The sequence below is a fragment of the Mastigoproctus giganteus genome, chromosome 9 (genome assembly GCF_048544385.1).
Source record: "Mastigoproctus giganteus isolate SK-2022 chromosome 9, ASM4854438v1, whole genome shotgun sequence".
Taxonomy (NCBI): domain Eukaryota; kingdom Metazoa; phylum Arthropoda; class Arachnida; order Uropygi; family Thelyphonidae; genus Mastigoproctus; species Mastigoproctus giganteus.
In genome coordinates, this window is record NC_143583.1 from 57,142,072 (window position 1) to 57,158,311 (window position 16,240).

The window sequence follows — 16,240 nt, forward strand, 5'->3', positions numbered from 1 at the left end:
GACTCCACTAATAACATTAATCCACAAAGAGCAGTGTCCATTGATTACCACTCTCTGTCTTCTCCCCCTCAACCATCCCTTTATCCATAGCAGCAATTTGCCTCCAATTCCACACTGCTCCAATTTGTGCAGCAGTCGTCCATGTGCAACAGTATCAAAAGCCTTTATAAGGTCTAAATATATGCTATCAAAATTATTCTTTGCATCCAGTTCTTTTGTGACCACATCAAAGTATACACTCAAACTGGTCAGACAAGACTTCCCCTTAACAAACCCATGATGTGTCCGAGCTATAACTGAATTCTCATTTAGATGATCCTGCTGTGCTTTCTTAAACAGTGCCTCCATTAATTTCCCTGGAACTGAAGTTAAACTAACAGGTCTGTAATTACTTGTGTCGCCCTTTGATCCTCCTTTGGGAATTGGGGTCACATTTGCACATCTCCAGTTCATGGGTACCTCCCCTGAGTCCAAGGAAGCTCTCATAATTATGGCTAAGGGTTTGCTTACTTCCTTTGCTGCCTCCTTTAATATAACTGGATAGATCCCATCCACCCCAGGTGCCTTTCTTATATTTATCTTCAACAATTTCTCCTCCACTTCGCTCTCAATTATTACAAAATTATCTAGCTCACTGCCAGAGTTTAATTCAACTCTGGCATTCCCCTCCCTGAATAACTCCTCATGTGTGAATGTAGATGAAAAATACTCATTTAATTTGTTAGCTACCTGAGCAGGATCACCAACAGTTGAACCATCAATATCAAGTGGACCAATCTGATTCATCCCCTTCCATCTAGAGTTTACATAAATAAAGAACTCTTTGCTGTATTTCTTTGCATCCTTTACCAAAGAGTTCTCATAATCTTCCTTTTCCTGCCTAACCTCCTTTGTGACTTGGTTACAGACCAGCTTATATCTATCATAGGCTTCCATGTCACCCATTAATTTATATGTATCCCGTGCATTTTTCTTCTCTGCCACATGTCTAATTAGTTCATCTGACATCCATTTAGGCCTAAACCTTGAACAATATTTCTGAGTTGGTATAAAAAGCCTAGTAGCATCCAAGATTAATTCTTTGAATGCTTCCCATTTTGAATTTGCTGTTGGTAATATCATCAGTTGGTCCCACCGTATAGAATTTAAATACTGTCTCAGACCTCCTTAGTCACCTTTATGAAAGGAAAAACCCTTCCCTTTACCCCTGATGGTAGTTATCTCTATGAGTAAATCCTGCTTCAGCACACTGTGATCACTGCCACCTAAGTGGTTCCTTTATCTGCAGATTCTTAATGCATGAAGAATCACTACTGTTAATCAGATCAAGAGTATTACTCCCTCTAGTTGCCTCCCAAACATGCTGATGTAGAAAAATCATACAATAAATCCACAAAAGCATTGCTAGTCTGTGAGTGACCAACCCACAAATTCCAGTCAATATCTGGGAAATTAAAATCCCCCATTATAAGACTCTCTACAATTTACTGGCCCACTCTATTTCCCTGTACAGTTTCTTATTATACTCATCAGAGTCGTTAGGCCTATAACACACTTCTACTCTCAATTTTACTTTCCCAGTGCTTATGTCACACCAAACTGACTCGATACTGCACTGTCTAGCCATGTTCACTGGCTGTACTTGCTTGGATTTTATGTGTTTCTTAACTATTAGCATTACCCCTCCTCCCTTCCTATCCTGTATCCTTCCTCTACACATTGTACTCCCCAAATTCCATTTCTGCATTCCTTGTATCTGTGTAACACCACATCTCTGATATCCCAACAATATCTGCCTTTGATGTTTTGACCAACACCTCAAATTCATCAAATTTATTTACCAAACTCCTAGCATTGGTGTACACACAAGTATACATGGACCTGTTCCTATTCTTAGCTACCCTAACACAATCCATGTGTTTACTTGTACTGCAATGACTCCCAGCAGTCTCTGAAATCACCTGCACCTTGTTTTCCAAACTGTTGCTCATTCCAATAGAAGCAGTGCAAGAATCACCTTCACCTCTGCCAGCAACTATTGTTAATCTATTAGTCTGTGTATCCTCCAAGCTAGCAGTTTGCCAACCCACTTAACACTGCCTCGATAACATCATCAAATATTCTTGTACTCTTTCTATTTAAGTGTATCCTATCCCTGTAGAAGCAGTCTCTCCTCTCAACAAACACATTCGAATCTATGAAAAAGTCTATCCCTTGAGCCTTGCACAATCACTCCAGGGCCGTATAAAGTATAATATACTTTAATTAATGTGCAAAATAATGTGAAACTATATATATAGTATACAGTGTTGCATATCAACAATCCTAATGATATTTTCTAAGACTGAAAGAAAAGTAACAATACTAAAAATGTTAATTAAATATGGTATAATCAAATAATGATGTATAAAATTAAATATTACTGTACCATGTAAAAGAAATTTTGTCAACTGCAACAAATAATGCTGAAATGCTAATTGCTGCTTGCATATATGCACAAAAAAACACAACCAAATTCAGACAAGTTCAACTAATGAAAAAAAAAATAAATAAATAAAAATACCAGAATAGTCAAGCGAGGACCTGCACTCGCCCAAGGAACCATCACACAGTATTTTCTGAACAGTACTGGAGCACTGAAATTCCACAAAAAAACCCTCCACTGCACCAATCTAATGAGCAAATAATGGACAGATAATAAGAAAAAATAAATAATAAATAAGAGAAGAGAGTTTAGGGGAACTACAGTGACCACTTCATCAAAGAAACTTCCACAGTGACATAGCCTAGTTACCCAGAAGTTTTACTACAAGGGCAGCATCTCCATCAGCCCTTTGGAAATGACAAAAATGTATATATTTGGGAATTCTTGTTGTCCCAATGTCTCCTTGATACAATAGTCACTGTGCTTTTCCTTAAATTTCAATTCTGTTATTTTTCTTCTTTGTGAGTACCTGAATTTGGTGAAGTGGGAAGGATTATTAAGCAGTAGTAGCACCAATACTATTCACAGGTTATCATGTCACTGTTCTTCCTTGGGCGAGTGCAGGTTCTTGCTTGACTATTCTGGCATTTTAATTTTTTATTTATTATTTTTAATTAGGTAATATATATCAATTTGGACATATTTTTTGAGATTGTAATGTAGGCAGTAGTCAGCACCTCTTCAGCATTATTTTCGACAACACTTTGTAACAATTCTCATAAGAGGTACAATAGTGTTTAATTTTTTACAACATTAAACCCAACAATACATACGGATCTTCTGTTTCTGCAGAAGATCCCCTATGTAGATCACATGCAGTGGTCTAAATATTCCTAAATCAAAGTGGTCTTAAGGCACATTAAAAGTTAAGTTATACATTAACTTCAATTAAATACATAAAATATGATAAGTTAAATTACAAATTCAACATTTAGGGAAATGCATATCGATTACTGTTGACCCCACAGAAAATACATAAAGACAGAAGTGCAGATCCAAAAGAAATCCCAGATAGTGTCAGTAATGGCTTACAATAAATGAAATTAGGACCAATATAATATAGGTTATGTTATGTTCACTAATTAAATTTTAATAAAATATAGAAAGTAGCCACATCTGTGTTGGACATGGTAAAACTATATAATAATGTGGTTGGAAAAAATAAATAAAATACATACATAAATAAATATATATTTATCTATTTATTTTATTTATAAATAATAAATATATTTATTTATTTTTTAATTATATCAACATTTCAATGCACTCAGTACAATTAATATGTACTAGGCGCATAAAATATTTAAATAAAATCACAAATACAATAAAATTTCAAAGAAAACTCAGTTTTCTTGTGATTTTTGATTAGTTTTTGTTTCAGGAATATTTAAAAAATTGCAAACCAGTTGAGATATAACACTGAAGACCAAGTAGTAATGAGGACATGCATTTATAAAAAACTTAGATGTATCACAAAAAACATAAAAAACTGAAAAAGGTAAAAGACAGGTGCATTTGCTAAAATAGCATGTGCAATTTTGTTCCACATATCTCACATGACATGAATGTGTAACACAAAATATCATGTCTATACACCCTATGAGATATATAAAGTACATATGTGCTGCATATCTCAAACATGGAGACAAATTATTCTGTTATTTTAATAATATACCCATATTGACATTGTTCAAACATAACATGAACTGTTCAACTATTAATTTTTGCTTTAAATGCACATTATACAAATGTTTCAATGCCAAAATTATTTCAAATTCACAAGGCTTTTTACAAGGCACTTGCAATAATTATAGGTTAAATGCTCCCTTACTTTGCAAATGTTTGATAAATGCTCTTACCTCCACAGTGACATAGCCTAGTTTACCCAGAAGTTTTACTACAAGGGCACTAGCTCCAACCACTTCTTGAGAATTTAATGTGATATCTTTAAAGCCCCAAACAAGTAATGCAATTCTGCAATTTAAAAAAAAAAAATCTGTAAGTTTTTTTTTAAAAAGCAAATTAACTATGAAATACTATTATATCAATAAGCAAAATTTTATAAAAAGGTTTTTCATTAATTACATTTACGATAAATTATACACATGTAACTCTCAAAATTATGAGACAAATGTTGGAGGAAGGACAATATGGTTGGCTGGATAATTATTTCAATATCCCAGTCAGAAATTTATCATGACATGTGCATCACAATCGCAATGCTTATTTGATTAAAGGCAAAGTTTTGAATTTAATCAAATATTTCTACTGATAAAAAGAAAGTGTTTCTGAACAAGCTTTAGATGTTTTAACTTTAATATGTTTTAGTGCTTGTAGCTTTAAATATTTTATATAGTTTTACATTTATTGGCGAGTTTATTTTAATATTTTTAAGTCTTAATTTATTTTACAGTTATTTAATTATATTTTATTTTATATCTGTGCAATTAAAGAAACTATTTTATTTTCTTTTTAAATGGTTATGTTAGGATTGTAACAAAGGATGATGCATTTATATAATAGCTAAGCAAACCAAAATGTTTATACTTTGATTAGCATTTCTAATTTGCCAGAATACTCAATAAATGCAACCGCTATTTATAAATTGGAAGTTCGGTACCTGCCCCTCAAAACAAATCATTCCAAATTGTTTTTATAAATAGTAATTGAAAAAATTATGACACCTAAATAATTGGTTTTTTCCCCGAGGTCATGTACACTCACTTTCTCAAGTGGAAATAAGTGTGTATGACCTTATAAACAAGAAGCAGTTACAAAAGTAAATAACTCACCTTTTTTTGGAAGATTTCTGTATTTTTAATAATCATGATATCAACAAAATTTTCTGTAAAGTGTCAAAGTTAAGCATGACCTCATAAATGATGTATGTTATTAGCATTAGTAGAGGCATATGATGCAAGAAAGCAAGCTTATGCAGCATCAGCCAAAAAAAAAAAAAAAAGAAAAGAAAAAAAAACGCTCCCATTTCACCACTCCGTTCGTTCCAAATACCTGTCTAGCTCAGCCTTAAATTTATTCAGGCTATCAACTTCGACAACAAAGGATGGAAGTCTGTTCCACCAACCAACTACCCGCTGGCTAAAGACAAACTTCCACACATCTATCCTACAACTGTCTTTTGTCAATTTGAATTTATGCCCTCTCAGGTGATTATTCTGAGCAAGAGGAAGAATCCCATCAGCATTGAGCATGCTCAAACCATTCAAGGCTTTATACACCTCAATCAGATCACCTCGCAAGTGCCTAGTCTCCAGACACTGTAATTTGCAAAACTTAAGCCTTTCTTCATAAGAGCAACCCTTTGTTCCATTCACTAATCTTGTTGCCCTTCTCTGTACTCGTTCCAACAACTTTACATCCTTAAAATGAGGCCTCCAGACCTGTATACAGTACTCAAGGTGTGGCCTGACCATTGCCTTATACAAGGGGATAATCACCTCCTTATCCCTGCTAGAAAAATTCCTGTATATCATTGACAAGACACCATGAGCTACTCTTGCAGACTCTGCACTGCTCAGAAAACTTCATATCTGCCTGCACAATTACCCCCAGGTCCTTTTCATTCTCTACTGTCAGCGTAGTACCTTTTCATTCTCTACTGTCAGCGTAGTACCACAGAGTTTATACGTTACTGCTTCCCATATGTAGTACTTTACATTTGTCAATGTTAAACTTCACTTGCCACCTGCAGCAGTGCATAGCACACGCTTCTTGATTAGACCGGGGTTCGAGCCCGTCACCACCAAATACGGAGGATGCGGAAAGGTCACGGAATGACCACCGCATATTCCTGGAGCAATATGGCCTTAGTTGCTAATGCTCCTAAAAACCAAGATAACAACAATAACAACTTGCCACCTCTCAGTCCATCTGCTCAACTTTTCTAGATCCTGTTGCAGCAACATACTGTCATTAGTGTCCTTAACAACCCTGCCAACCTTCATTGCAGTAGATGTTATTGTAGATGTTTGTTCAATACCATTGATAATTCTTATAAATTAAAACTGTTCTTTAATGAAATACAAATTATTCAAATTATACAATAAAAATTATACAAATCCCAAATGATGGACATATAGAAGAGTTTATTAATAAACTATTCATAACATAACATAACATCAACCTTACTGAAATCAGGAAATGAAAATATACTGCTTTGAAAAGCTTCCTGAGCAAAATTTCACAAATTCATAAAAAAATTCCAATTAATTCAAAGTTCAAGTGTCCAAAATATATTCATTTTAATTTAAATGGGTTCAAAGTATCTTTACAAATTCAGAACACATCGTTCCGAATTTATAAAGATACAAAAATATTTGTTCTTAATTAATCAAGAAATTTTTAGATAGAACATCGTGCAGAATTTTCATAATTCTTACTTATACTTTGTGGTGGACATTTGTGAATAGGCAAAATACATTAATTTAGTCAATTATGATAACAATTGTGCTGCAGTGAAATTCAATAAATTTCTTGCATGTGATAATAAGATTGCTCAGATTTGTTTTTGCCACCATTACTAGTCATACAGTTAGATGTATAAAAGCTGTACATTAATCATAGAAGCAGAGAGAGGTAACACAAACATGCAAGTACTGAAGAGAGAACATCACATTGGATTGTTTTTCCCCCACATAAAATTGGTTTACATTCATTTCAGAAGCACCACAAGAATGTTTTTAGACTAAACCAAAGATGGGTAATGAGTTTCCCATAGAAGAAAAAGCAACTGATCAGGCAAAATTTTAATTTAGAAATCATAAAATTAGTAATACATTACTAATACATTAGTATAAATCAGTAATAAATTAGTACGATTTTAACACCAAATTCAAAAATTTCAGTCCAAATATGAAGGAAAAAAAAAAAAGTCCAGACCTAAAACTAAAAATAAGATAGACCCTAGTAAGCTTTAATTGAAACGCCCTGTATATAATTAGTTGAGATTTCACCTTGGCTGGAATTAAATGTTTTTATTCTTTTATGCAAGCAAATAAGTCACCATTTATCACTTTTCAGGATATTAGAACTGTTTGATTTGAACATGGAAGAATGTGATAAATTTTTCCTAAAATTCAAATATGTGATGCTGCTATTCATTTCCTGGTAGGTATTTATTGGACCAAGTGACTTTCATTGTTACACCAAACCAATTTTTGTACTTTAGTGATCAGTACATGTTTTTATTTTATTTTCTTTCAGTAGTGCAATAAAATGGATTACATCTGCACCCATACGCAAGTTACAGTTAAGTGAATTCTTTGTAATTCTACACATAATTCTGGGAGACACGTGCATGCATACTTCCATGTACACTAATGATAGGATCATTGTAAATAAATTTGATGATGAATCTGAAGTACTGATTAAGTCATCAAATGCAGACATTGTAGGGATAGCAGAGACTAATGGTGTCAGTTAGACATAAGCAATGCTGGATTTGAATATGGAGACTACAATGTTTACAGAGAGGAGAAACAAAACAGAAGGGGTGAAAGGGTTATGCTCTTAGTTAAGAAGTATATTGAATCTAAAGCATCCAAGTAAACATGGGTGACCCGTGCAATGGTGAGCGAGTTTGGTGTGATATACATGGCATGCACCGAGAAACAAAATTGAGAGTAAGTGTGTTATAAACCTATTGACTATGATCAGTATACCGAAACATCAATGCAGAGATATAGAGGGGGGCATTAAAGTCAAAATCCCCCATTATAGTGGGGAATTTTAATTTTCCAGATGTTGACTGGAATTTGTGGAATAGTCATTCATGCACTAGCAAGACTTTTGTATATTTCTTGGATGAGTGTTTTCTATAGCAGCATGTTAAAGAGGCAACAAGAGTCCCTCATTCTTCATGCATTAAGAATGAGGGACTCCACTAATAACATAAAAGTGAAGTGGGAAATTATCGACCTGTCAGTCTGACTTCAGTAGTAGGGAAAATCATGGAGGCATTGATCAAGGGTGGAATTCAGGATCATTTGGATCGAATTGAAATTCTCAAGGATACTCAGCATGGTTTTGTAAAGGGAAAATCATGTTTAACAAATCTGGTTCGCTATTTCGAAAGGGTCACTCACGAGCTGGATTTAGGGAATAATTTCGACATTGTTTATTTAGATTTCAGCAAAGCTTTTGACTCAGTCCCACATGAGCGGTTGCTTTATAAGCTGGAACAGGTTGGAATCACTGGGAAAATCCTTAGATGGATAGAAGGATGGCTTCAGGGCAGGAGGCAGAGGGTTGTGATAAATGGCTATTCCTCAGATTGGGTTGATGTAAGAAGTGAGGTTCCCCAAGGATCAGTATTAGGACCACTGTTGTTTTTAATTTTCATAAACGACATTGATGAAGGGATAGAGGGCGTGATGTCTAAATTTGCAGATGATGTTAAAATTGGTAGAGTAGTTAATGATCACTGTCAAGCTGAGCTTCTTCAGAGAGACCTAGATAGACTTCAAGAATGGTCAGAAAAATGGCAGCTGTGCTTTAATCCAACAAAGTGTAAGGTATTACACCTGGGAAACAGTAATCCCAAAATAACTTATTCACTTGGTGGAGTTCAACTAAACCCAGTACTGGAGGAAAGGGACTTGGGTGTTACGATATGGTCAGACATGAAATTCTCTGAGCATTGTAAACAGGTTGCAAGGAAGGCCCATGGTGTCCTATCGATGATCTATCGAACTTTTGCAAGTAGAGATAGGGACGTGATAATCCCATTATATAAGGCCTATGTTAGACCACACTTGGAATACTGTGTTCAAGTATGGAGACCGCACCCAAAGAAAGACATCGAGCTTCTTGAAAGGGTGCAAAGAAGGGTAACTCGCCTGGTGAGATCGGCAAAAGGGCGTCCTTATGAAGAAAGACTTCGAATATGTGGGTTGCAGAGTTTGGAAACTAGACACCTTAGAGGAGATTTGATTGAGGTGTTTAAGGCTCTGAGAGGCATCAGTAAAATGAATGAGGACAAAATTTTCAAGATTATAAATGATGCTAGAACTAGGGGACATAAATTCAAGTTACGGGGGGAAATGTTTAGATTGCACTGCAGGAAGTTTTATTTTAGCCAGCGAGTTATAAATTACTGGAATAAGTTGCCTTCATGGGTGGTAGAGGCCGACAGTTTGGGGAAATTCAAAGGTCATCTGGATAGTACTTTCGGGTAAGGGAAGCGCATAGGATGATAGGATTAATTTCCTTTTTATTTAATTTTTAATTTCATTTTACTATTTTTATTTATTTATTAATTATTATTATTTATTTATTTATTTAATTTTTGTTTTTATCATTGTTTTGTTCGGATTTTTTTTTTTGGCTGGTGCAGCATAAGCCATAGGCTTTCTTGCACCATACGGCCGTTACTAATACTAATACTAATACTAATTAGTCCACGATGAGCAGTGTCCATTGATTACCACTCTCTGTCTTCTCCCCCTCAACCACCCCTTTATCCATAGCAGCAATTTGCCTCCAATGTCACACTGCTCCAATTTGTGTAGCAGTCTTCCATGTGCAACAGTATCAAAAGCCTTTCTAAGATCCAAGTATATAATATCAAAGTTATTCCCTGCATCCAGTTCTTTTGTGACTGCATCATAGTATCCAATCAAGTTGGTCAGGCAAGACTTCCCCTTAACAAAACCATGCTGTGTCTGAGCTATAACTGAAGTCTTGTCTAAATGATCCTGCAGTGCTTCTTTAACCAGTGCCTCCATTAATTTTCCTGGAACAGAAGTTAAGCTCACAGGTCTATAATTACTTGTGTCAGCCTTTGATCCTCCTTTGTGAATTGGGGTCACATTTGCACATTTCCAGTCTATGGGTACCTCCCCTGAGTCCAAGGAAGCTCTCATAATTATGGCTAAGGGTTTGCTTACTTCCTTTGCTGCCTCCTTTAATATAACTGGATAGATCCCATCCACCCCGGGTGCCTTTCTTGTGTTTATCTTCAACAGTTTCTCCTCCACTTTACTCCCAGTTATTTCAAGATTCTGTAGCTTACTGCTAGAGTTGAATACACCTCTGGCATTCCCCTTGCTGAATAACTCCTCATGTGTGAATGTCGATGCAAAATATTCATTTAGTTTGTTAGCTACCTGAGCAGGATCATCAACAGTTGACCCATCAATATCAAGTGGACCAATCTGATTTATCCCCTTCCTTCTAGAGTTTACATAAGTAAAGAACTCTTTGCTGTTTTTCTTTGCATCCCTTGCCAAGGATTTCTCGTAATCTGCCTTCACCTGCCTAACCTCCTTTGTAACTTGGTTGCATATCAACTTGTATCTATCACAGGCTTCTGTGTCATGTGTTAATTTGTAAGTATCCCATGCATTTTTCTTCTCTGCCATATGCCTCATTAGTTCATCTGACATCCATTTTGGCCTAAACCTTGAACAATATTTCTTAGTTGGTATGTAAAGCCTAGTAGCTTCCAAGATAAGTTCTTTGAATGCTTCCCATTTTGAATTTGCTGTTGGTAACATCATCAGTTGGTCCCACTGTATGGAATTTAAATACTGTCTCAGTCCATCGTAGTCGCCTTTACGGAAGCAATAACCCTTCCCTTTACCCCTAATGGTAGTTACCTCTTTGAGTAAATGACACTATGCTGCTGCAACAGGATTTGGAAAGGTTGAGCAGATGGGCTTCGAGGTGGCAAATGAAGTTTAACATTGACAAATGTAAAGTACTACATATGGGTAACAGCAACCCCAGAGCAACGTATCAACTCTGTGGTACTACACTGACAGTGGTAGAGAATGAAAGGGACCTGGGGGTGGTGGTGCAGGCAGATATGAAGTTCTCTGAGCAGTGCAGACGAGCTGCAAGAGTAGCTCATGGTGTATTGTCAATGATATATAGGAATTTTTCTAGCAGGGATAAGGAGGTGATTATTCCCTTGTATAAGGCAATGGTCAGGCCACACCTAGAGTACTGTATACAGGCCTGGAGGCCTCATTTCAGGAAGGATGTAGAGCTGCTGGAACGAGTACAGAGAAGGGCAACTAGATTGGTGAATGGGACAAAGGGGTTCTCTTACGAAGAAAGGCTTAAGTTTTGCAAATTACAGTGTCTGGAAACTAGGCACCAGCGGGGTGATCTGATAGAGGTGTACAAAGCCTTGAATGGTTTGAGCATGCTCAATGCTGATGGGATTCTTCCTCTAGCTCAGAAAAATCACCTGAGAGGGCATAAATTCAAATTGAGGAAAGACAGATGTAGGATAGATGTGCGGAAATTTGCCTTTAGCCAGCGGGTGGTTGGTGGGTGGAACAGACTTCCATCCCTTGTCGTGGAAGTTGATAGCCTAAATAAGTTTAAGGCTCAGCTGGACAGGTATTTCGAACGAACAGAGGGGTGAAGTGGAAGTGGTTATTTTTATTTATTTATGTTACTTTTTTTTTTTTTTTTTTTTTGGCTGATGCTGCATAAGCTTGCTTTCTTGCATCAAATGCCTCTACTAATGCTAATGCTAATGCTAATGCTAATGCTAAATCCCACCTCAGCACACTGTGATCACTGCCACCTAGTGGTTCATTTATCTGCAGATTCTTAATGCATGAAGAATCACTGCTGATAATCAAATCAAGAGTATTACTCCCTCTAGTTGCCTCCCGAACATGCTGAGGTAGAAAACAATCATCCAATAAATCCACAAAAGCCATTTTGTGGATTTATTGGATAAGTTTGTCCAGTGGACAAGTTTGGACAAACTGGACAAGCTGGACAAGGACAAACTGGACACTGGACAAACTGGACAAGTTTGTCCAGTGTTTCCTTGAATTTATTTAAGCTATCAACTTCCACAATGACAGATGGAAGTTTGTTTCAGCAATCGACTACCCAGTGAAAAGCTAAGGCAGACTATGAGAAATCTCTGGCGAATTTCTGCAAAGCTATTCAGCACTGTCTTTCTTCAATTTGAATTTATGCCCCCTTAGATTCGTAATCTGAGCAGGACGAAGAATCCCATCAGCATTCAGCCTGCTCAAACCATTCAAGGCTCAAACTCGATCAGTTCACCTCGCAGGTGCCTAGTCTCCAGATGCTGCAATTTTCAGAACTTAAGCCTTTCTTGGTAAGAGTACCCCTTTGTTCCCTTCACCAATCTTGTTGCCCTTCTCTGTACTCATTCTAGCAACTCTACATCCTAAAATGAGGCCTCCAGGCTTTATGCAGTACTCAAGGTGTGGCCTGACCATTGCCTTATATAAGGGGACAATTACCCCCTTATCCCTACTAGCAAAATTCCTGTATATCATTGACAAGACACCATGAGCCACTCTTGCATCCTGTCTGCACTGCTCAGAAAACTTCATATCTGACTGCACAATTACCCCCAGATCTTTTTCATTCTCCACTACTATAAAATGCTATAAAATGTTGAAACTAAACATAAAAGAGATACCTGTGCTGGATGGAATCTCTTCAATGTATTAAAAGAAGGTAAGCAAACCCTTAACCATAATTATGATAGCATCTTTCGATTCAGGGGAGGTCTCTGTGGACTGGAGATGTGTGAATGTGTCCCCAATTCATAAAGGGGGATCAAAAAGCAACATGAGTAATTATAGACCTGCTAGTTTAATGTTTGGTCCAAGGAAAATAATGGAGTTGCTGGTTAAAGATATAATGCAGGCCCATCAAGACAGGAATGCAATTACACTGCAGTCACATCATGGATTTATTAAGGGTCGGGCTTGTCTAACAAATCTGATTGAATACTATAATGCAATGATCAAGGAACTCAATACAAAAAATTTATTTTGATATCATATACTTCTGATACTGTTGCACATAAAAGACTGCAGTACAAACTGGAGCAATGTGGCATTTAAAGGATGGTTGAGTGGAAGAAGAGAGTGTGATTATTAATGATCAATGCTCTTTGTGGACTAATGTTAATAGTGGAGTTCCCCAAGGGTTCAGTGATGGAGCCACTGTTGTTTTGAATATTTATTAATGATATTGATGAAGGTATATCAGGCTTAATGTCTAAGTTTGCAGATGACACAATTTTCATCCTGGTTAATGACAGTAACCAAGGTGAGCTACTGCAACAAGATCTAGGAAAATTAGATCGATGATCTGAAAAATGGCAATCAAAGTTTAACATTGACAAATGCAGGATACTGCATATGGTAGTAGTAATCCCAGTGTAATTTATCAACTGTGTGGTAATACACTCAGAATAGTAGAAAATAAAAGACCTGGGGATTATTGTGCAGTGTAGACAGGCTGCCAAGACAGCTCATGGGGGTTTTGTGAATGAATATAGAAACAGTTGAAATTTACTTTATGGTTCTTACCCATGGATCTTTGCGAAAAGGAATGACTAGCTGCTCTAGCTCGGCCCACTTGTTTGCAGTGACTGGATGATCTATTCCTGTGCATAATTTCATTTCTCAATTTTAAACCTATGCTTTCACCCCTTTTGGCACTGGTTTGCAGTGACTGGATGACCTATTCCAGTGCATAATTTCATTTCCTGGAAGAAGAGAGTGTGATTATTAATGATCACTGCTCTTTGTGGGGGGTCCCCGCCAAAGAGGGGGACCCCAAAGCTATTTGGTGCTGGTTTAAAATTGGGAAAGCTTCTACCCCTTTTGGCACTGGCTTAAAATCAGAAAACAATTTTTCCCCTTTGCAACTGGTTTTAAATCGGAAATAAATTATGCAATCACTGTGAATCACTGGGCAGAGCTAGGCCAGCTCTTTACTCTTTGTCACAAAGATCCATGGGTAAGCAACACAAAGTAAATTTCAACCACAGAAACTTTGCTAGCAGGGATAAAGAGATGATTATCCCTTTTTACAAGGTGAGATGGTTAGGCCACATCTTGAGTACTGTATACATGTCTGGAGGCCTCACTTGAGGAATGATGTAGACCTGCTTAAAAAAGCCTCAATTCTGCAACTTGCAGCATCTGGGGGCTAGGCATCTGTGGGGAGATCTGAATGAGGTGTTTAAGGCCTTGAATGGATTGAGTAAGCTGAATATGAATTGCATTTTTCCTCTTTCTGAGACTACACACAAGGTGGCATAAATTCAAGTTGAGGAAGAATTGTTTGCAAGATAAATGTGTGAAAGTCTGCCTTCAGCCAGTGGGTGGCTGATTAGTATTAGTATTAGCAATGGCCATATGGTGCAAGGAAGCCTATGGCTTATGCTGCACCAGCCAAAAAATAATAATAATACAATAAAATAAAAAATAAAATAAAATAACAAAAATAAATAAAATAAAATAAGAATAAAAATATAATAACAATAATAAAATAATAAGAGAAAAGGAAATAGACAACCTATGTGTTTCCCTTCTCCCTTAGGTAATTATCCAGCTGACCTTTGAATTTTCCCAAACTGTCGGCCTCTACCACCCAGGTAGGTAACTTATTCCAGTAATTTATAGCTCGCTGGTTGAAAAAAAAACTTCCTGCAATCCAGTCTAAACATCTGCCCCCATAACTTGAAATTATGGCAACTTGTTAGAGAATCATTTATAACCATGAAAATTCATCCTTATTCACAATTAAGTGCTTGGTATACATGGTATTCCATGCTGAAGATGAGCAGAGCCTAACAGCAGCTTTCAACCCATATCAATAAATTTAGCAGTTTAATATTTAAAAACAATAATACATAAGAAAAACATAAGTTTTATCGAAATCCAGAAGGAAAGCAAACTTTGCATAAACCATAAACCAGATTTTTGGAAATCTTCCAAGAAAACTATAAAAGTTGGTAGGTATGTTAATATATGTTGTTTACCTTTATTCATCTGCACCTTTATTCATCTGATTTCTGGATTTACCATTACTACATTTTCTCAGTGGAAGTACAGATGCTGCTAATAGTTTTATTTTTCTTTTTTTTTTTGTTTAAAGCCTCTTTATCAGAAATATAAAAGATTTGAGGTAGGTATGGCAAACAGAACATAGAATCATTCCAAACTGTTTCCACCACTTACTACTACGTGATGAGGTATTACTAGTGATTTCAGCATGTGATGATTTTTATAAAATTTTATGTAAGGTTAATGTTAATTGTTCATAAATTATATGTAAAATTAATTTCTTAATTTTGGTAGTCACTGAACACAGATTGATTCTAGCTCTTGTCTTTTTACTGTTTTTTTATTATTATTATTTATTTTGTAATATACTGCTTGTCAGAAAACTGTGATCAATAATGGGTCCATTCATTAAACTATATCATTTCAGCTATCTAATCTAAATGAAAATTTTTAACTGAAATAGAACTAACAACTTCTGATTCTCACTGTGTCTGTTTATTAAATATTATATCAACATTTATTTTATAATTTTTTATCATGAGAGATTGTGATTTTTTGCTGCAAAAGATTTTGAATACTTGTTTGTTTGATAAATACTTGATGAAGCTAAACAGAAATTTTTATCTTTAAAAAAGTCAAACATATTGTACACAAACTGAATTATATACGACAATAACACCTGCCTGTAAAAGTCCTTAGGTAATGACTTTATATCTGTTTCTAAACTTGTCACACCAAACCGAGATAGTGGAACTGGCTTACTATTATTGTCCACAACAAATTCAGCTACTAAAATAAATTATATAAAAAAGAATGAGATCTGTTGAGAAAAAATCATATCACATCAATCTGAAAGTACACCAATAAACTGAACTATACTTCTAAATAGGGTGCAAGAAAAGCTCTTACATATTCTCAGCACGAATCA

At 35.9% G+C, this 16,240-nt stretch overlaps 1 protein-coding gene across 1 annotated transcript in view; it reads right to left on the bottom strand.

Moving 5' to 3' along the window:
* LOC150080263 (FAST kinase domain-containing protein 4-like) overlaps nt 1-16,240 on the bottom strand; it is a 97,433-nt gene that overhangs the window by 4,992 nt on the left and 76,201 nt on the right. Inside the window, exons 6-7 of the mRNA XM_090380669.1 lie at nt 15,996-16,101; nt 4,345-4,459 (exon numbers count right to left, since the gene is read on the bottom strand). Coding sequence (XP_090236795.1) covers nt 4,345-4,459; nt 15,996-16,101 — 221 coding nt within the window. The remainder of the gene's footprint in view (nt 1-4,344; nt 4,460-15,995; nt 16,102-16,240) is intronic.